Source organism: Typopeltis vanoorti, chromosome 15, assembly GCF_054136105.1.
Source record: "Typopeltis vanoorti isolate ZY-2024b chromosome 15, IOZ_Tvanoo_1.0, whole genome shotgun sequence".
In the NCBI taxonomy this organism is placed as follows: Eukaryota; Metazoa; Arthropoda; class Arachnida; order Uropygi; family Thelyphonidae; genus Typopeltis; species Typopeltis vanoorti.
In genome coordinates, this window is record NC_143563.1 from 42,145,010 (window position 1) to 42,167,620 (window position 22,611).

Sequence of the window (22,611 nt, forward strand, 5' to 3'; positions counted from 1 at the left end):
TCCGCAGGGTTAGCCTGGTGTCTATGCACTTCACAACCATATGCCTGGGGAACGAGTGTCCTAGGTTCGATTCCCGTCGACGACGTGAGGACCTCAAGGATCGTTCTTGGTCAAAGCCAAGTTAGCCAGTCTTGGGCGTGGACAGCAGGGTTTTTCCACCAGTTTACCTGGGGTTTTTCATTCCACAAGCAGGCAAACCGGCCCTGTAAACACAGGCTAGTTATAGGATATAGTATGGTGAGGAGGACAACGGGAAACCACCTTGTTCATAATCATTTCCCTAGATGGTGGCATATATAGCTACCCCCAGACAGTCGTAAGGCTAAATACTATCAATCAAATCCTTTCTTTATTGTATTCAATAGGATTATTCCAGATTGACTTCTGAAATTCGAGTTTTTCTTCTTTTTCTGTTGAATGAGTGTTTGCATTTGTCTCTGGAGAGACTGAAAGAAGATAGTGATTCTTGCTTCATGTCTTTCAATTTTCTGTGCAGTAGCAATAATTCTTTGCCTTACCTCTTTGGTGACTTCAAAAAATTGTTTTGTTGTCGAAATTATATGAATTAGAAGTTTGACCTTCTTTAAGACTATAATTTGCTCAGATCAGGTCGAAGTTTGTTGACTCTTTGTTCCAATCGGATTCTATGGTGCAAATTGCTTTATCATCGGTTATTGCTCTTGTGGTGTGCAACCAAGCTTCATTGTGATATTGTTTAATTTGAGCCTCAGGTCTGGATCAGTCCCAAGGGGGTGGAAAGAGTAGAAAATAGTTCTGCTGCATAAAGGTGGTTCCAAGATTGCTGTTGAAAATTACCGACCAAACAGCATAACAGGAATCATTATCAAGGTCTTGGAGAAAATAGTCAAGAGGAAATACAAGATTGGATAGATGAAAATGGGATACTGTATCGGGAACAGCATGGTTTTGTAAAGGGAAGGTCATGCCTCAGTAACTTGCTCACGTATTATAACAGTGACGGCTGAACTGGATAAGGGTAATAGGTTTACAGTGATTCTACTGGACCTTGCTAAGGCCTTTGACAGGATACCACATGGAATTCTAATCAGTAAATTGCAGCATATGGGGATGGATATAGGGTTGGTGAGATGGATAGGAGGGTGTTTGATGGAGAGATACCAGAGAGTAGTTTACTCAGGAGTAGAGTCCAAAAGACGGCCTGTGACTAGTGGTGTGCCACAGGGTTCTGTTCTTGGACCACTGCTGTTTAATTTGTTCATTAATGATATAGGAAAGGATCTGAGAGGAACAGTTCATTTGTTTGTGGATGATGCAAAGTTGGGTAGGGCAATAGTGAATGCAGATGATGTCAAAATTTTGCAAGATGATTTGGATAGATTGGAGGTCTGGGCTAAGGAAAATGGATGTCAATTTAATGTGGCAAAATGTAAGGTTATACATTTTGGGGTGAAAGGATTGGCAGCAGTTTACTACATTGGTGGAACTGTACTCCAGGAAATTGATGAGGCACGAGATTTAGGAGTGTTGGTGGATAAGGAGTTGAAGTTTAGGGGACACATTGCAAAAGTGGCCAAATCAGCTCATCAAATCACTTGGTTGCTGAAGAATACGTTGACAAGAAGAGACAAGCAGGTTATTGTTCCTCTGTATCGAGCCTTGATAAGACCCCATCTCGACTACTACATTGGTGAAACCTAGGTGACCAGATTTGGTCACCTAGGTTTCTTCTTGATGGGGAGGAGGTTGAGAGGTTCCAGAGGCGAGTGACCAAGATGATAGGAGATCTGTGGAATAAACCTTATGAGAACAGGTTGAGGATTTGTGGGTTGCAAAAATTGGTTGATAAGCGGAGGAGGGAAGATATGATTAAGACATTCAAATTACTGAAGTGTTTCTATAAAATTAATTCAGAAGATATTTTTGAGAACAGGGCTGGTTGTGGGAGGACTAAGGGAGATCCATGGAAACTGGGAAAAAGTGTGGTTAGTAAAGGTGTTAAAGCTGGGTTCTTTACTTTTAGAGTGGTGAACGAGTGGAATGGGCTGCCAGAGTCTGTGGTGGATGTTGTGACAGTGAATGAGTTTAAGGCGAGGTATGATAGATACTGTATGAATGTCGAATAGTTGTGATGAATATGATTTGGGGCCTCCCTCGATGAGTCTAATGACTCCCTGGAGTTGCCCGTAATAATAATAATAAATAATAATAATATAAGCGGCGCTGTATATGAACTGATTTGTTTCTTTTTACTGTTGGTTGTGATGGTTTTATCACAGCATTTGCACCTGAGAGGAATCATTTTATATTTATGTAAGGTTTTAATGCTTGTTGTGTTATACGGTGATTTATAGAGTTCATATGTTCTAATATCCCCGATTTCATTTTACACTGTATTTCTCTGAAAACATTCTGAGGTATGTCGCCACTTGATGCTTACTGAGTTGAATTTCAAAGTTAGATCTAACATAATATACATCTAACTCCCGATGATTTGCTGTTACTGGTGCTGTTGATTTATTACTTAACTCCTGAAGCTCAAGCTTAGTAAATGTTTTGTTGCAGAAAATGAAATTCTTTTGGTCCATATGTTTCGCCTCTATGATTTTCGCTTCAAAATTGAATTCTGGTTATTGAAACCAACGATGAAGGAATGTCCTCTAGGTATTTCTATCTTGTGTATTAACGAATTCTTCCTCTTCGCTTCCTCAGAGCCTGTGTAGCTCAGTGGATGTGGCGTTTGCACACCACCGCGCTAGGCCTCACGAAGGAAGTCTTGGTTTCGAGTCTAGTCGGCGACTAGAGGAAATTTTTCTAAGCCTTTTTTCGACCGGTTCCCGAGTTAGTCGATCTCTGGCACGGGCAAGCAGGTTTTTCCTCCCGGAAACTCGGGTTTTTCGTCCTGTAAACTCAAGAAAATCGACCGTAGAACCCACATTATTTCAGACATTAAATATATTGTGTTAGGGTTAGAGACCACGAGATGGCGGCACATTTGAGCCGCCTCTCTTCACTGCGTACCGCTTAATTAGTGATAGCCTTGGGCGATCTGTCTCTGATTGGGTACCAGTGGAGATTGAACTGCCCACTCAGTCTCCAAAAGTTAGATAGGGCTAAATGGCCTCGCCTACTCCCGTATATACGGGAATAAAAAGGAGTTAGCTGATTTTTTTTTTTTTTTTTCTTCTTCGCTTTTAATTTGTTATTAGTTTTTATTATTTTTTATTATTATTATTATTATATATTATTTCAGTTTGTTAATCTCTGTTTATAATTTTTGGAGTTGCAGTTATTCAATAATTATTAATTAGTCCACGTGGTTGGCTGAGCGGATAGGGTACTTTGGACATTTTTTACTATGCCTTGACTTCTGGAAAGGAGCTTTCCAGAAGTCAAAGAAAAAAGAATCGAAACCCGCTAAACTGATTGTACGATATTTAAATAGCAATATTCTGGTCTAACGTGGAGGCTAGGTGGCGTTAGTTTTAAACAACAAATGAACATGAGGAAGTGTTTACATATTATTTTAGTTTACGAAGTGATTGGCAGTTGCACTTGAAAATGTGTATTCGTGAAATAAAATATGTTTACTGGGATCTTTTCTTACATATAGTATTTTTAAATTAAAATTATAAATTAGTGCAGGTTTCTCCTCTATGATTTTCGCTTCGAAATTGAATTCTGGTTATTGAAACCAACGATGAAGGAATGTCCTCCAGGTATTTCTATCATGTGTAATCACGAATTGTTCTCTTCACTTTTAATTTATTTAGTTATTATATATTATTTTAGTTTGTTAATCTCTGTTTATAATTTTTGTAGTTACAGTTATTTAATAATTATTAATTAGTCCATGTGCGTGGTTGGCTGAGTGGATAGCGTACTTCGGACATTATTTACTATGCATTGACTTGAGGAAAGGAGCTTGCATAAAACATGCAGAAGTAAGTGTATATATACAGGGTGTTCGGGATAAATTTGACAGTATCGTAAGGAAAAAGAAAATCTTCTTTGTATCTATTAAATTTAATGAATTGACAAAAAAACATTACAGGCAGAGTTAATTACAATACTATCAACAAGATTTACTCAAAATAACCACCATTAGCATCGATCACAGCTTCAATTCTGCTTCGGAACCTCGAACAAGCTGATGCTACAGTCTCCCTGGGAAGGGCCGCAAAAACTTTTAATTTTATCCATTAACTGGGCTTTTGTATTACTGGAAGTGCGATTGGTGTCTTTTTCAACTGCGCCCCATACAAAATAATCCATGGGGTTAAGGTCTGGGGAGTTTGGAGGCCAAACATTTGGACTGGTGAAGTCGTAGAAATTTTCAGACAACCATTTTTGACTTTTCCCAGAGGTGTGGCAAGGGGCCGAATCCTGCTGCCATACATACGGCCTACCATTGGCTACCCTTGTTATCCAGGGCTTGACTACAGTTAGCAACTCCACGAACAAAGCCCGAATTCCAATGCCAGGGTTCTTCAACACCTGTTCCTGCAGATTTGCGAGGAATTCTGCTGTACGAACGCAATCAGATCGTCTGCTAGGGATCTTTCTTCTTGCTACATCCTCGTAGTCACCATTGCAAGTCTCTAGTTCATGCCTGATTGTTTTTACTGTATTCAGGGAGCATTGGGAAGCAGTCGTAATATCCTTATTTTGATGGCGGGCACGAATCATCATGATACAAGTTATTCTCTTCCATGATTCAGGTGGGTTCCAGCTATCCATCCTTTCTGACATCTTGTATATGAATGAAGAAGGGTCCAAACTTTTAAATGAAGAGAAGTGTGTGTTAATACATGTAACTTACAGAAAAATATAATTAATTATAAATATGTCAAATTTATCCCGAACACCCTGTATATATATATATATATATATATTTATTATTTAACTTGTTAAAATAAACATTACACGATAGGCAACAAGGACCATTTACATATTATATATTATAAGTTTTTAAGTATATATATTTCAGAGCAAGAAACATTTTCCTTTCGGGTGTACAATACAGAATGCAACAAATGAATCAAAGTTTACAGTTCAGTTTCAGTCTGAGTTATCTTTCAGATGAAGCACATTGTCGTTGTCAATCCAGAAGAGGGTACCAGTCGGATTCCACGCCTCTATGAATTTCGCGACAGTTCTTGTTTCTTTGAAGTGCTCAAGTTCCAATATCAGCCGGCTTTTTAGTTTCCGACGGAGGATATACATGAGGGTTTGTGCAGTTTCAGTGATGGATGGGTGCTGGTTACTTCTTGTCTGTTTTAGGTAGAAGCTGTAGATGACGGCCTTAGCGCAGATGAAGAGGAAATTGCATGTTCTGTGTCTGTTTTCTTCTGTGTGGACTAAATTCCAGTAGTCTTCTTGGCTGTGTGCTAGTTACAGGTGTTCGAGGCTGTATTCAGGGCATAGGTGATTATCATTTTGTTTGCGGGACAGGTCAGATATGTGTGTTCCTAGGTACTGAAACATCACAGAATAGACACAGATCCGTTATAGATAGATAGATAGATATACACTTTTTTTTCTCGGATTTTCTCTCTTTCTCTAAAGACTTATGTCTATATTATGACTTAAAAATTACTTGCTATTCTGAATATAAAGTTGCCTGGGAAACAAAAAACCTGAAAAGTATTATTTTTATTATAAAAAACTTCCATGGAGTAAAAGACTCATCATGGAAGGTTCCCCATGTTACACACACAGTTTATCATACCACATCTTAAATATGCTCACTGACTCTGTGCTTACCACACCCCAGCAATGCATTCCAATCACTCGCCACTCTCCATGCAAAAAACCTGCTCCTCATCCCCATGCTCACACTTTCCTTATACATCTTCCAGGAATGGCCTCTTTATGCATACAATGCATACATATATTCTTTGCTTACAGTGGGTGAAGATAGGGAGAATTCTCTCCCCGTCTTCACTCATTGTATGCAAAACCTCCCCAACATTAATCTGGTAATAACCTTTTGAAAGCTTATATGTCTCGATCATATCCCCTCTCCTCTTATCCACCAATTTCTGCAAATTGAATTTTCTCAATCTGTCTTCATACTCAGCATTCCAGAGACTAGAAACCATCTTAGTCATTCTTCTCTGGACCTTTTCCAATACATCTTTTTGAAAGCTAGATGACCAAATCTGTGTGCAATAATCCGTATGTGGTCTGAACAAAGCCTTATGCAAGGAGATCATAACATCCTTACTTCTACAAGTCAGTGCCCTCCACATCATTTCCATTATCTGATGTGCTCCCCTCACAATTTTAGCAACATGCCCAAAATTTTAGGTCCTTGTCCACGATTATTCCAAGATCTCTCTTCTCCTCTATCTCTTCCAAGATATATCCACTGATTTTGTACTCTACATCTTCTTCAAAGTATAATGGACTATATAATAATAGGAAAAACAGCTAACATGATAATAGACAGCAGAGTATTCAGAAGAGCAGAAATAGAATCAGAAATCTTTTAATTCTGATTCTAATCTGTTAGAATACAAATCTCTAGAAGTCTTTTAGAATTCAGTTTTAGGTGACAAAAATCCTAATTATCTGTGTTTGAAGAATAAATGAAAAGCTAAATCAAATAAAATAATGTGAAGATATATAATTTAAAAATCATATTAATAAGTGCAGAAACAGAATGTTTTGAAACAGAAAAAAAGTCAGTGCAAGAGGAAACAATGAGGAATGAAACCAAGATAATTTCAGAATACTGAAACAATAATCAAAGACAGAAGAAAACAACAATAGCATGAACATGGATAAATAGTTTTATAAATACAAAAGAGCAATACCAAAAAAAGGCATATAGGGAAAAGGATAGAGAAATGTGGGATCACCTCATAGCATAAATAGAAAGACAGCTTACAATATAGAGATAGAGACCAAATGTTTAATAAAAATAAGAAGATCATGAATAAAGAAGTAAGAGGAAAATGATAATATTATTTAGCAATTTTTACACATACTTAGCTTTCTTACATCTTTCTCTGTATTCTCTCAAGTCACCTGTTAAGTTCATTTGCTAAGAGCTTCAGTATGATTTACCTCCTGGATTAATTAACTTCTCGAGTCCATTGGCCACAAAGTTCTGAATATATATATCTCTTTCCACCCAGTTTCACTATATAGTGCATCTTTCTTAAGATCTGATAAATGTACTATGTACATTTATCAGATCTTTTTAATTTAAGGTGAGTTAGCTGTTCTCATATGGAGGTTGCAGGGTTTTTCTTTCTGGAAACTCAGATTTTTCAATACATGAAACAGACAAACTGGCCAGAAGAACACACAAAATTTACAGAGATAATGCACTGGTTTCATGTCCTTAGTTGTTTTGTTCTGTAAATCTGGAACAAACACTACATATATTCCTTACTAAATTCCCTTAAGGGGAAGAACATTTCACAGTCTCAGATTTTGATTTTTCTTGTTTTCAAACTATTTCATCCCCCTTCCCCAATAATAGTTGCATATTTGAGTTTACAGTTCACTTGTGCAATTAACTTGATTTCAGTTTGTTTTAATTCAATAATTAATTGATTTATTCTTTTGGTCTACCATATTAATACAGATTGAGCAACCTCTCATTCTTTGTAGCACACAGGCATGCATCTTTTCCAATTTTTTTTTAATTTGCTATATTCTGCTTGCTTATAACCATTAGAGTTTAGTTTGCACTGAAGATTATTATTTTATTATCTGAGACCTCCAGAAAGTCAAGGACTCATCGAGGGAGGCTATAAATCACCCAAACCAGCAGTCGTACCTTCTCTTAAATTCATTCACACTACATGCACTCACTACCCATAAAGGCAAACTATTCCACTCATTCACTGCTCTGTGAGAGAAAAACCTAGCTTTCCCCCCTTTCTTGACAAACTTAACTTCCATGGATGTCCCTGTGTTCTCTCCCCACCTTCTGTATGATGAAAATTTCATCAGATGATATTCTATAACACTTATTCAAAAGTTTATAGACCTCTGTCATATCACCCCTCTTTCTCCTGTTAACCAGAGTCTGTAATCCCCATAATTGCAAACTGCCCTCATAATGTAAATCCCATAATCTAGATATAATTTTTGTAACCCTCCTTTGTACCCTTTCCACAGCTTTTTTATCCCCATGGAACCTGGGAGACCAAACCTGTGAACAGTAATCCAGGTATGGTCTTATCAAGGCCTTATAAAAAGGCAAAATGACTTCCATATCCTTACATGACGAGGTTCACTTCATCATTGCAATTATCCTCTGAGTTGTATTTGCAACTTTTGTTATATAATCGTTAAACTTCAAATTTCTATTCACCATTATGCTGAGATCCCTAGCCTCATCAGTTTTTTGTAGCATAACCCCGTTAATATAATATGCCACTGGAAATCTCATCATGTCAAAGTGCATAACTTTACACTTACTCACATTAAACTGAAGCTATTTTCATTTGCTCAAATTTCCAGCCTATTCAAATCATTTTGTAAGTGCTCATCAACAGCATCCTTGATTGCTCCTTCTATCTTCTCACAGTTGCACATCTCCTGTTAAACCATTCCTAATATCATTAAAGTATAGATTGAACAACCATTGCCCAAAGTCTGAACCCTAACATACACGACGGGTCACCTTAAATCTGGCAGATTCACACCCACCATATACCACCTTTTGATATCTCTCTGTCAACTATCCACCGACCAAGTCAAGAGTTTATATTCCAATCCTATATTCTCCAGTTTAAGCAACAGCCTTTCATGTGGTATCCTATCAAATGCCTTAGCAAAATCCAACATTATATAGTGTATCCATTCCCTTTATCCAACTCAGCAGTAAAATTGTTATAAAATATGAGCATACTGCTAAAATGTGACCTTCCTTTAGTAAGCCCATGCTGTTCCTTGCAGAGCATAGGTTGTTTGTCTACCCATTTCTGTATGTGAGTTCTTTTCAACTTCTGTAAAATCCTCACTACCACACCACAGATACTGGTGTGGTAGTGAAACATGGCTAAAAATTTCCAAATTGTTCCATTTTAAATATTTACAATGTCTGTACTTTATATCTCTCTATATATATTTTTTTAATTAAATGGTGTATGTCTCTATATTTTCATTATTAGTCTGGATATGAGATATACCATAATTGTAGAGTATACTGAATTGGACAATAGGTGCATTGTCTAGGGTCTCTATCTGGAAAGATGACTGTTTTGACTTAACCTCCCTACCGGCCAGTGTGGATGAAATAGTGACACCAAATTGCACTTCTTATCCATGTTATTCAATGGGTTTTAGAGCTTCCAGATTTATCTCAATGTCTATAGACGTTGTGGCCGGTTGCGGGGTTAAAGAACAACCCTCATAAAAGGTGGAAAGTGAATAAATTTGTAAAGTGAATTTCTGAGGCTTTTTTTTAATGATAATATTGTCAATTAAATTAGATTTACTATATTATAATTTTCTTTATATCATTACAAACAATGAAGAGTGCCCCAAAACACCTTTATGGCATTTATTAGCATCTATATCTTGAGATCCCAGATAAACTTAATTAGCCACTAGTTGTAGAAATTTTTTTTCCCCACTTCACTGAGTAGTATATTAAATGGAATATAAAATTTCATTATTGGTTTTGTTAATATTTTACATTATAATAAGGCAGAGAACAATAGTGGCACATGGAAAACTTGTTAGCATTTTTTTAATATTGAGCAGTCATTTTCACCATAAATTGCTCTAAAAAGAGTGTATTTTGACTTACAGTCAGTCAGTTAGTTTCATAATAGGAAAAAAATTCATCTGATTTATATTCTATGCTTTTCACAAGTTTTTTTTTTTAAAAAAAAAGCATATTAAATACATTTCCTTTTTTATTTTTTCAGATCAGCAGAATGAAAATATTTTTCCACTTCCAGAGATAAAGATAACTGCAGATAAATATTTTCAGTACACGGAAAGTTTACAGCAGTCAAAAGTTCCCATAATCATTGATAATGGTAACATATATGTAACTTTAAAAATATAAATAAAATAATATCCAGAGGATCTGTATATTTTTCAGTGAAATAACATTTTTATGTTTATTGTAGAACCTTGTGATAGTAAATGTGTAAGAATGTGTAATTGTGAAAACATTGCATATTCAGGAAAAGAAATATGATGAAAATAGAGAGAGGTTTGAAAGAATTTCATAAGCCAGGTCTTACAGACAAGGCAAAATGTTAATTGTTCAATAAATTCAAAAGAACATCATTAATAATGAACCAAGATCTGGATGTCCACATGTCTCAGAGTGCCATAATTCCTATTATGGACAAACCTTATATTTCAATTACAACACATCACAGACCCATTCTGCCCAATTCAACTTTGTATAAAATTTTGACATCAGATTTGCATACAAAAAGTTATCACATTTCTAAATATTCAATAAATGTTTATACCTTCTACTTTTGTAATTAAATATAGCAGAATTATCTGTTATTTCCTTAAAATATATAGAACATATATAAATAAGTAACAAGCTATAAGAGAGCATAAAAAACAAATACAAAGTTTGCTTTTTTTATTTTTTAATGAAATAATTTTTCTTATATAGAATAAAGAATGATATAAGTGTTCTGGATATCTGGAATAGTTACTTTGAAAGATTGTTTAATAAAACAGCGACAAAATCTTTATAGAAAATTTATGTACTTCTAACTACATTCAAGTAGAATGTAGTTATTATTATTATGTAACACCTCCAGGGAGTCCAAAGACTCATCAAGGGAGGACACCTACTCTACAACTCTCTATCTCCACCACTCCGATAACCGCAACTACCTTCATCATCTGCACCAATGCCATCTACTGCCGACCACTATTTTCACAGATAATCACAAACATCCGTGCCCATGGCAGGATTCGAACCCGCAGCCTCTTGGCTGCAGAGCAGATATGCTAACCACTCGGCCAGCCAAAAAACCTTTACATAATTATTATATTTCTAATCAGTACTTGTAATAGAAAAACCATCAAAAACCTGAGATGTGGAAAGGCAGGTGATGTAAATGACATTTGAAGTAAGCCTGTCAGAAGGCTGAATTCTATATGATTGCAGTAGAGCTATCATAGCCTGTTTCCAGCCAACCATGCAGTTTGATTGGCCCAAAAACAGGCAAGGTGGTTATAATGTTTTGGTTAATGAGTGTATCAGTTAAACAATTGCAAAAACCTAGAACAGAACCTTACGGTACTCTGCTTGTCACCTTTTTCTGTTGACAAGCAGGGTATTGATGGCTTCTTTTAGCCAACCAATCTGTTATCTAGGTTACCAATTGACTATCCATTCCTGTCCTCATGCAGTATTCTATCACTTTTACAAATCTATAAAAACCACACACGGAGTGTTTAAGGGTCAAAGGTGTATAACTGAGAGGAGACTTCCACATAGCCTTTAAAGGAATGCGGAGACCTGACCAGGGCTTCTGACCTCATGTCCAATCCTCACCTTCTCGTGGTGCACCCTGTTGGGTATCTACCTGGATACTGAACAAACGAGGATGGGCTGGCAATTTGGAATTTAGCCGACCAAATTGTATTTTTATTGGCTTAAACCAATATACCAAATGATGGTACAAAATGACAAAATTTCATGCCGGCTGGGGCGTCGCCCTGTTAAACAAAGCCCCCGTTGTTTTCGCCAGGGAACCAGAGCGAACAGCGAAAAGTCAGCTACTAGAACAAATCTGAAAGCACACCCCAACTCAATATCACCAGAATTAAAGATCGGCACTATCGACATAAGAAGCCTGAATGGCAAAGAAATGGAGCTAACTGAGGAATTAGATAAGTACCAGATCGACATAATAGGAATGACTGAAACAAAAAAGACAAAAACTGGTGAGATCTTTCTGAGCAATAAATACAAAATGTTATGTTCAGGCAATGACAATCAAGGAAAAGAAGGAGTAGCCATAGTATTCAACACAAAATACGAGGCTCATCTTCTTGAATGGCAGGCAATGTCAAGTAGAGTGATGTGGGCAAATATCAGATTGGGGAACTAGACAATGAGACTTATTTGTGCCTATGGTCCCACAGAAGGCTATACTAAGGTAGAAGTGGAGGAATTTTTTGAGGCTCTAGAGAAAGCTACTTACACAATGGAAAAGTTGGTCCTTGTTGGGGATCTAAATAGCAGAGTAGGAAGTGATTGTCAGACATACAAAAATGTTCTGGGAAAATTTGGAGAAAAGAGCAAAGCTAATAATAAGGGCAAATACCTGTTGGATTTCTGCTCAGGACATGGACTGGTTATTACTAACACCATGTTCCAACATAAAAATGTTCACAAATTCACATGGAGAGAAGAGGCAAGGAATAAGAAAAGTCTCATTGACTATGTTATTGTTGATAGTGATATTTTCTCCCTGGTGCAGGACACCAGAGTGTACGGAGGATTTGAAATTGGAAGTGATCACTATTTAGTCTTCAGCAGGATAAAATTGAATTTCATATTGAAAAGAATAAGATGTAAGAAAGTTTTAAAGCGAATAAAAGTTGAGCAGCTCTCAGATGTCAACTGTACACTAAAATACACAAAGATTATTGAAGAAATAATGAAAGAGTTTGAGAACAAAAACCAAACCCTGGAGATTCACTGGCAAACCTTGAATAAAACCCTGATTTATTCAGCCAGAGAGGCATGTGGTGAGGTTGTCTGCAAGGATAGAAAAACCAGAACTCCATGGTGGACACAGGAAGTTAAAGAGGCAGTGAAGGAAAAGAAGAAATCATATCAAAAGTTCCTAGCAAATAAGTCAGCTTTTGCTCTTAGAGAATACAGAGACAAATGTAAGAAAGCTAAACACTATGTAAAACTAGCTAAACAAAAGTCATGGGAGGACTTTGGCAAGAACATAGAAAATAAATATCAAGGAAAGAGTACTGTAAAGGGAGTTAGAGATAAAGGTGACATGAAAACAGGAGAAAAAGATATCCTTGAAGTATGGAGTAATTACTTCCAAAAATTGCTAAATGAAACAAGCAGTGATAGCACAGTGGTAAAAAAACACTCAACAGGCATACAGTCAGGAATACATATCCATACTTGAAGTAGAAAAAGCCATCAAAGGCTTGAAATGTGGAAAGGCAGCAGGAATAGATGATATTCGACCAGAAATGCTGAAGTGTGGTGGTATAAAAATCTTACAGTGGCTGCACTACATAGTTCAGAAAGCCTGGACAGAGGGACCAATTCCCGACGATTGGAGTAGAGCTCTAATTGTACCCATATATATAAAAAGGGAAAAAAAAAAACTGAAGGGGTGCTTAAGGGTCAAAGCTGTATAACTGAGAGGAGACCTCCACATAGCCTTTACAGGAATGCGGAGAACCGACCAGGGCTTCTGACCTAATGTCCAATCCTCACCTTCTCGTGGTGCACCCTGTTGGGTATCTACTTTGATACTGAACGAACGAGGATGGGCTGGCAATTTGGGATTTAGCCGACCAAATTGTATTCTTATTGGTTAAACCAAAATAAAAAATGATGGTACAACATGACAAAATTTCATGCCGGCTGGGGCGTCGCCCGGTTAAACAAGGCCCCCGTTGTTTTCGCCAGGGAACCAGGGCGAACAGCGAAAAGTCAGCTACTGGAACAAATCTGAAAACAAACCCCAACTCAACATCACCAGAGTTAAAGATCGGTACTATCAACGTAAGAAGCCTGAATGGCAAAGAAATGGAGCTAGCTGAGGAATTAGATAAGTACCAGATCGACATAATAGGGGTGACTGAAACAAAAAAGATCAAAACTGGTGAGATCTTTCTGAGCAATAAATACAAAATGTTATATTCAGGCAATGACAACCAAGGAAAAGAAGGAGTAGCCATAGTATTCAACACAAAATACGAGGCTAATCTTCTTGAATGGCAGTCAGTCTCAAGTAGAGTAATGTGGGCAAATATGAGAATGGGGAACTGGACAATGAGACTTATTTGTGCCTATGGTCCCACAGAAGGTTCTACTAAGGTAGAAGTGGAGGAATTTTTTGAGGCTTTAGAAAAAGCAACTGACACAATGAAAAATGAAAAGTTGGTCCTTGTTGGGGATCTAAATAGTAGAGTAGGAAATGATTGTGAGACATACAAAAATGTTTTGGGAAAATTGGAGAAAAGAGCAAAGCTAATAATAATGGCAAATATCTGTTGGATTTCTGCTCAGGACATGGACTGGTTATTACTAACACCATGTTCCAACATAAAAATGTGCACAAATTCACATGGAGAGAAGAGGCTAGGAATAAGAAAAGTCTCATTGACTATGTTATTGTTGATAGTGATGTTTTCTCCCTGGTGCAGGACACCAGAGTGTACAGAGGATTTGAAATTGGAAGTGATCACTATTTAGTCTTGAGCAGGATTAAATTGAATTTCATATTGAAAAGAATAACATGTAAGAAAGTTTTAAAGTGAATAAAAGTTGAGCAGCTCTCAGATGTGAACTGTAGACTAAAATACAGAAATATTATTGAAAAGAAAATGAAAGAGTTTGAGAACAGGAATCAAACCTTGGAGATTCAGTGGCAAACTCTGAAGGAAACATTGATTGATTCTGCCAGAGAGGCATGTGGTGAGGTTGTGTGCAAGGATAAAAAAATTAGAACTCCCTGGTGGACACAGGAAGTTAAAGAGGTAGTGAAGGAAAAGAAGAAAGTATATCAAAAGTTCCTGGCAAATAAGTCAGCTTTTACTCTTACAGAATACAGAGACAAATGTAAGAAAGCTAAACAGTGTGTAAAACTAGCTAAACAAAAGTCATGGGAGGACTTTGGCAAGAATATAGAAAATAAATATCAAGAAGGTGGTAAAATATTCTGGAGGTTGTTGAAGAAGCTTAGGAATGGAGGAAAGAGTGCTGTAAAAGGAATTAGAGATGATAAAGGTGAAATGAAAACAGGAGAAAAAGATATCCTTGAAGTATGGAGTAATTACTTTGAAAAACTGCTAAATGAAACAAGCAGTGATGACAGCACAGTGATAAAAAACACTGACCAGGCATGCAGTCAGGAATACATATCCATACTTGAAGTAGAAAAAGCCATCAAAGGCTTGAAATGTGGAAAGGCAGCAGGAGTAGATGATATTCGACCAGAAATGCTGAAGTATGGTGGTATAAGAGTCTTACAGTGGCTGCACTGCATAGTTCAGAAAGCCTGGACAGAGGGACGAATTCCCGATGATTGGAGTAGAGCTCTCATAGTACCTATATATAAAAAGGGAAATAAAACTGAATGTGAGAATTACAGAGGTATTTCCCTATTGAGTGTTCCTGGCAAGATCTATGCAAGTATACTTGAGAAACGGTTGAGAAGAATTGTGGAAGAAAAGCTTGGTGAAGAACAAGCTGGATTCAGGCCAAATAGAGGCTGTCAGGATCAGATCTTCACTTTACGACAAATAGTCGAGAAAGCATGGGAATATAACAAAGATCTGTATTTAAGTTTTGTCGATTTGGAAAAGGCATATGACAAGGTGCCAAGAGAAAAGCTATTCAATACGCTGCAGTTATATGGTGTCAATGGGGCATTATATCAAGCAATACTTAGTCTTTATTTGAGTTGTGAGTCAGCAGTTAGAATTGAAGGAAGTACAGGAAGATGGTTTAATGTTAAATCTGGTGTGAGACAAGGATGCACATTATCCCCTCTGTTATTCATTATCTATATGGATCACATTATGAAGGAGTGTGGTATTAAACCTGATATCAAAATTGGAGATGTTAATGTGAGCTCTTTGCTTTATGCGGATGATGTTATACTTCTAAATAAATCCGCTACAAGTCTGCAAGATTCTCTGACTAAATTGAATAGCTGTTGTAATAGATATGGTATGAAGGTCAGCAATAAAAAGACAAAGACAATGAAAATAGGCAGAATCATTGAAAATGTCAACTGTGTTGTGAATGGAGAACCTGTGGAACAAGTAAAACATTTCAGCTACTTAGGCACAATTTTTACTGAAGATGGTAAACTAAATATAGAAATAGACAACAGAATCAGCAAAGCTGGTATCGTGGGAAGTCAATTGAATAAATTCATATGGAATAAGAAAGAAATTAGTCGGAACACTAAATTAGCTGTATACAAGACTGTGTTCAAACCAATTTTAACTTATGGATCTGAGAGCTGGGTCAGAAGTAAAACACTTGACCAAAGACTAGAGACCGCAGATATGAGAGTCCTGAGAAAGATTAGAGGCGTGAACAGATGGCATCAATGGCAATATCATATTAAAAATGAGGATATTAGGAAAGAACTTGACATTGTCAGCATCCAGGAATGCGTTAGCAGAGCTAATCTCAGATGGTATGGTCACTTAAATAGAATGGGAGAGGAAAGATTAGCAAAACAAGTGTTCTCTGCCAGGTTGGCAGCAAAACGACCCAGAGGAAGACCAAGATATAGGTGGATTGATACGGTACAAAGTGCCTTAGACGATAGAAATATAAGATCTGATAATGTTGGAGTCTTGACAAGTAACAGACTGATTTGGAGGAAAATTGTAGATAGGAAGTTAGTAATGATGTAATTTTTTCATGTAGTACTGTCATATCCTGTACACCCCTTGAGGGTACATGGCAGGAATTTGATGATGATGATGATGATGATGAAAAAAACTGAATGTGAGAATTACAGAGGTATTTCCCTACTGAGTGTTCCTGGCAAGATCTATGCACATATACTTCAAAAACGGTTCAGAAGAATTGTGGAAGAAAAGCTTGGTGAAGAACAAGTTGGATTCAGGCCAAATAGAGGCTGTCAAGACCAGATCTTCACTTTACGACAAATAGTGGAGAAAGCATGGGAATATAACAAAGATCTGTATTTAAGTTTTGTCGATCTGGAAAAGGCATATGAAAGGTGCAAAGAGAGAAGCTATTCAATACGCTACAGTTATATGGTGTTAATGGGGCATTATATCAAGCGATATTTAGTCTGTATTTGAGTTGTAAGTCAGCAGTTAGAATTGAAGGAAGTAGAGGAAGATGGTTTAATGTTAAGTCTGGATTGAGACATGTTGTACATTATCCCCTCTGTTATTCATTATCTATATGGATCGCATTATGAAGAAAAGTGGTATTAAACATGATATCAAAATTGGAGATGTTAATTTTCATTGTCTTAGTCTGCAAGATTCCCTGACTAAATTGAGTAACTGTTATAATAGATATGGTATGAAGGTCAGCAATAAAAAGACAAAGACAATGAAAATAGGCAGAATCGTTGAAAATGTCAACTGCGTTGTGAACGGAGAACCTGTGGAACAAGTAAACCATTTCAGCTACTTAGGCACGATTTTTAGTGAAGATGGTAAATTAAATATGGAAATAGACAACAGAATCAACAAAGTTGGTATGGTAGAAAGTCAATTGAATAAATTCACATGGAATAAGAGAGAAATTAGTCAGAAAATGACTAATTTCTCTCAGATTCATAAGAAATCTTATGGATCTGAGAGCTGGGTCACAAGTAAAATACTTGACTAAAGACTGAGACCGCAGATATGAGAGTCCTGAGAAAGATTAGAGGTGTGAACAGATGTCATCAATGGCAATATCATATTAAAAACGAGGATATTAGGAAAGAACTTGACATTGTTGGAATCCAGGAATGCATTACAGAGCTAATCTCAGGTGGTATGGTCATTTAAATAGAATGGGCGAGGAAAGATTAGCAAAACAAGTGTTCTCTGCCAGGTTGGCAGGAAAACGACCCAGAGGAAGGCCAAGATATAGGTGGATTGATACGGTACAATGTGCCTTGGACAATAGAAATATAAGATCTGATAATGATAATATTGGAGTCTTGACAAGTAACAGACTGATTTGGAGGAAAATTGTAGATAGGAAGTTAGTAATGATGTAAATTTTTCATGTAGTACTATCATATCCTGTACACCCTTGAGGATATAGGTCAGGAATTTGATGAGGATGATGAAGAACACTCGATTCAGCTACTACCATGTCCAGGAAACAGCCCAGATCTCAACCCCCAATGAGAATTTGTGGTACCAAATGGAGAAAGGGTCTGATACAAGAAGAAGCTGAAAACCCTTTGGGAGCTCCAAGAAGCTATTATAAGGGTATGGAACCATGAATTGACAGTCGAATCTATCAGGAAATTGGTTTTGTCAATGCCCTGCCGATACCAAGCTGTAATAAAGGCAAGAGGAGAACCCATGAAGTACAAACAGCAAAAAGTGAATTTTTAGCATTGAATGTTAGTAAAACTGGGTAGTTGAACTAAATTTTGATACCAGTATTTGTTTTTCCAGTGAAAATATCACTGTTCACGCCATTTTGAAATATTTGTCAAGTTTGTTGTCATTTCCTAATTATCTCACATTCTTTACTAAAAATATAAATATTAATCACAATTAAAAATGTTATATTACCTTCTTCATTAAATTAAAGATGCCAAGAAATTATATTCTTGGTTTAATCCTTTATCCAAATGTAAGCAAAGAAAGTTTGTGCGTGAAGTAACTTCATGACTGGGCAACTTGTATATAGAGGCTAATGACTTCACATCACTTGCCTTAGTATCCCATAATGCAAAGAACATATCCTTGCAGACATGTATAATGCTATACATTATGGGAAGGGTCAATACCCAGACCAGTTTCGACCTTTATTGAGGTCCCATCAGTGGGAACCAGACCCAGAAGTGATAGCAAGATTGAAGTAATATAGAAGTTATATTTCCATATACAAGTAGCCAAAAGGTGTCACACATAATTACTAAATTACTCTGGATTAGAGATAGATGTTGAAAGTTTTTCCACTTCTTTGGTCTATAATTTAGTATTTTATTTGGAGCCTCCTTTATGTAATGGAACTATTTTGTCCTCTTTCCACTCCATTGGCACCTTCTCAGTACTAAGGCTTAAATTAAAGCTTGGTCAGGGTAGTTGACAATTCCCTTGCACATTCTCATAATATATGGGCTGATTTACCATCATATCCCATGGCTGTGGTCTCATTAAGATTCTGTAATATCCTAAGCACCTCTCATTCTTCAACTTCTATTCATTGTCACATCCGACATTGCAGTATCTCCACCTAGATGGTACACCTTTGCAAAATGATAATTCAGTAACTCAACTATTTGGTTTATTTCTGTTACATCCTTACCATTGTTGTGTCTTGAATAAACTAAGAAATGCTTTAACACGTATTATTCAGGACACAACTTTAATCTAACTCAGGCAGAGAATGTGGAATGTTGGCAATAGAATAAAAAGATAACTTTATGAATACAAATCAATTTAAGAACAAGGAATTGTATAAAATTGTATAAAAATGTTTGTAAGATATAATCTGTAATGCGTGTGGGCCAGATATAGACATCAATGTAAGCTGTTAAATCTACTTAAGAGCCCCATCTCATGTACTAAAGTAGCAAAGCCTGTGAGCCAGATTTCAAGGGTCACTTTTAACCGTCCTGTGTTACGCATATAAAAAGGGGGGAAGGTAGTTACTGGAAAGAGAAAGTAAGGCGCTTTCCAAGAAGAGCAAAACAAGTGCACGTGCAATGAAATAGAGGGAGCTGAATACAATGACGAAATCCACGTGACCGCGTTAGCGGGCATCGTGATGGCCGAGAAATAACGAGAAGAGAAAGAAAATAAAAAGGCCATGCAAACCCCATTCAAGGCTTTTTTTGGGTTCCTGGTTCCTGACCTCTCTCGGACATAGGTCCAGTCCGCTCCGTCGGAGAAGTTCCTGGCTGGCCATGGAAGGCATTGGTTCATCTGTCGCAGCGTTTGGAATGGGCCAAGCTATTTCCTTGGACTAGGATAGCTGTGCGTTGTCGTGCGACGGAGGAACCAAGCAGATGCCGTCCATTTCAGGCGATGTTCCCATGCCATATCCTTTCTTTCCCCGTTGAGATTCCATTCGTATGGCTGATCGAAGGTAATCAAATAGTAAGCAGAGTGAGGAAGCCTTGATGACCAGACAAGGCAAGAAGAAAGACATAGCATCCAATCAGGGACGGTAAAGTAGACCTTTGTTTTGTGAATTCCAGTCATAAAAGAATGTGATCCCCTAAGAGAATTTGTAAAATGGACTAATATTATGGAACTTTAAGAATTATCTAAGATTTGGCTCAGGCCCATTTAATTAAGAATTGTCTGCCCAACAAGGCCAGGTTTATCTCTGTATGAGCTAATAGTAATGTGTAAAGTAATATAACTAATGACCAACTGTGTGTAGAAGGAATGACAGTTGCCTAAGAAATAATGTTAAATTGCTCATAGTAGTGGTCTAAGCAAGTTCATTTGTGTGTTTAGTAAAATTAGTATTGAACCTATGACTTTACTTGAGAATATTTCAGATATTATGTTAGTAATGCTTACTTGTATAATTTCTCAAGTTTATTAAAATGTTTCTTTTAAGTACTTGCCTGACCTGTGTTTTATCTTATGAATTCAAACAGCCGCTCATAAAACATTGATGAACTTAGCGGGATGAACCCATGTGTATGAATAAATAAAGCGAGCCACGACTGTATGAAAGAGATTAGTGAACAGAGATATAAAGTTTATGAATGTTTATTTTTCACTTGGTTAGAGTCTCTTCAGTGGGAGCCAGGCCCAAGTGGAGATATCAGGCCGAAATCAAGGTCAAAACAATAAAGGTCGAAACTAGTCTGGGTAGTGGCCCTTCTCTTAATGCATAACATTAGACATATCCGCAAGGAGATGTGTTTTGCATTATAGGAGATACTGAGATAGGCGTGTTGGTAGCTTGCTCCACCTTTGCAACGAGTTGCCCTGGTGTTGTACCACCTTAACCCAGTCCTGAAGATACTTTCAGGCGCAAACTTTGTTTGCTCACACTTGGATAAAGGATTAAACTAAATTTATGATATAAAGTTTAATTTAGTCTAATCATCATGTATCATTCTGAAAGAGCCATCCTGGGTAAGAGTCCCATCTATCCTAGGTATTAGCTGGCACAGTTATAACATAAATTTTGTTAATGCTTATCGGGTGAACTCTATCAGAATGTTGTGTGATTAAACTATAGGGAGGCCAATAGGACTGCTTATTAATAAGGGGGAAAGAATTTAGTGGAGAATAAAATGGCTTACAGAGCATATAAGGAAAATAAGTTAACAGTATAAAATAAATAAAGTAAAAATGTAAGAAAGAGAGGGAAATATAACACCATCAGCAATTTTTAAAGTCATCCTTCATAGGCTTTCCTCCTAAGCACAATTACTTTTATTATACCAGGTGTTAAAATTAAAGATTAAAGTATCCCTGTTTAAAGCCTTGTGGAGTGTGACCCAGTGATCCAAATGCTGCAAAACTTGCAGGAATATATTGTGTGTCATGCAGAAGCAATATCTGAGAGAGAAAAAAATGGTAGTTCCAAAATTCACAACCAAGAGCACTGTATGAGGTATTGAATGTACATGTAATTTAAAATTTTTCTGTTTGTGTAAGGAGAAAAGTGACACAAGCATAAATAACACATTTTTATTCACTTCCATTGAATTCACAGGCTGTACTGTTCAATGTGCTGTCTTATAGTGCTGGCAAGTTATGAGGATGATCCTAATAAACCCTATCTTTTGAGATATCCTCCAAACCAGAAGTCACGGGGAGGGGTCAGCTATCACAATGCAGCCATGCAGTGGGAAATGCATGGCTGATCACCTTCTTTAAATGATCTGTGAAATCATTTTGAAGAATCTCCCATAAAGAGATTCTTCAAAACTCAACACACAATAGTGTGTGGAGGGACCTGCATGAAAATGACTGAATTCATGCACAAGGTCTTCTGTATCTGTGACACAACAAAATTGTTTATTATATCGTATACCTCTCAGCAGTAACTGAGCAGGTCACAGGACCTGATTGGCTAATGTCCTCAAAAAGAATGGTCCAGTGATAAACAAAACTGTAAACCCCACACCAGACAGTAACTTTGAGTGAATGCAAAGAAATTTGTCCATACCTGGTAATTGTGGGTATTCATCTCTGCTCAGGTTAAAGTAGCTTCATCTCCCCACAAATTCATCCACACCATGTAGCATTCAATTCCACTCGAACAAGGAATGTCAAAGTGAATGTCAGTCGACTTTCAAAGTCCTGTGAGCACAACTCCTGTGTCAGGTTATCTTGATTGGGTAGAAATGCAGAATCTTCCATAGAATTTTCCAGACAGTTGTGTAATGCACATCCATGTGTCTTGATACAGCAAGTGCAGGAACCAATGCTGTTATTCATTGCATGCACAACAGCAGTAGCAACTTCATTCACTTGTTGTGAAATGATTGGTTTGCAACCTCTGCAGGATCTAATTCCTAAATCCCGTTTCTTCAAAAAGACTAATAATTTGTCACTGAGCCAGGTGGAGATAGTAGACCCCATCAACATTTGTTGAAACGATGAAATTCACAACATGCACAACAGCATTGCAGTTGTTTAGGTAGCAAAGTTCACAGGCAAAGAACATTTGGGAAAGATTAGTGCCCTTACCATGGATGATATTGTTATGTCATTGTTTTCACTATATTACACCTTATTCTACCTCTAAATAGCCCGCTTTCT

At 37.0% G+C, this 22,611-nt stretch overlaps 1 protein-coding gene across 3 annotated transcripts in view; it reads left to right on the forward strand.

Annotated features, from left to right (window-relative positions):
- The first annotated feature begins 3,505 nt into the window (after nucleotides 1-3,505).
- Nucleotides 3,506-22,611, forward strand: part of Arp5 (Actin-related protein 5) — a 172,185-nt gene continuing 153,079 nt past the window's right edge. For 2 of the 3 annotated variants that reach the window (XM_090404574.1, XM_090404575.1), the window contains exons 1-2: nucleotides 3,506-3,713; nucleotides 9,879-9,992. In XM_090404574.1, the coding sequence (XP_090260700.1) occupies nucleotides 3,680-3,713; nucleotides 9,879-9,992 (148 nt within the window). In that variant the 5' untranslated portion in view covers nucleotides 3,506-3,679. The remainder of the gene's footprint in view (nucleotides 3,714-9,878; nucleotides 9,993-22,611) is intronic. The other variant, XM_090404576.1, reaches the window with a different exon arrangement.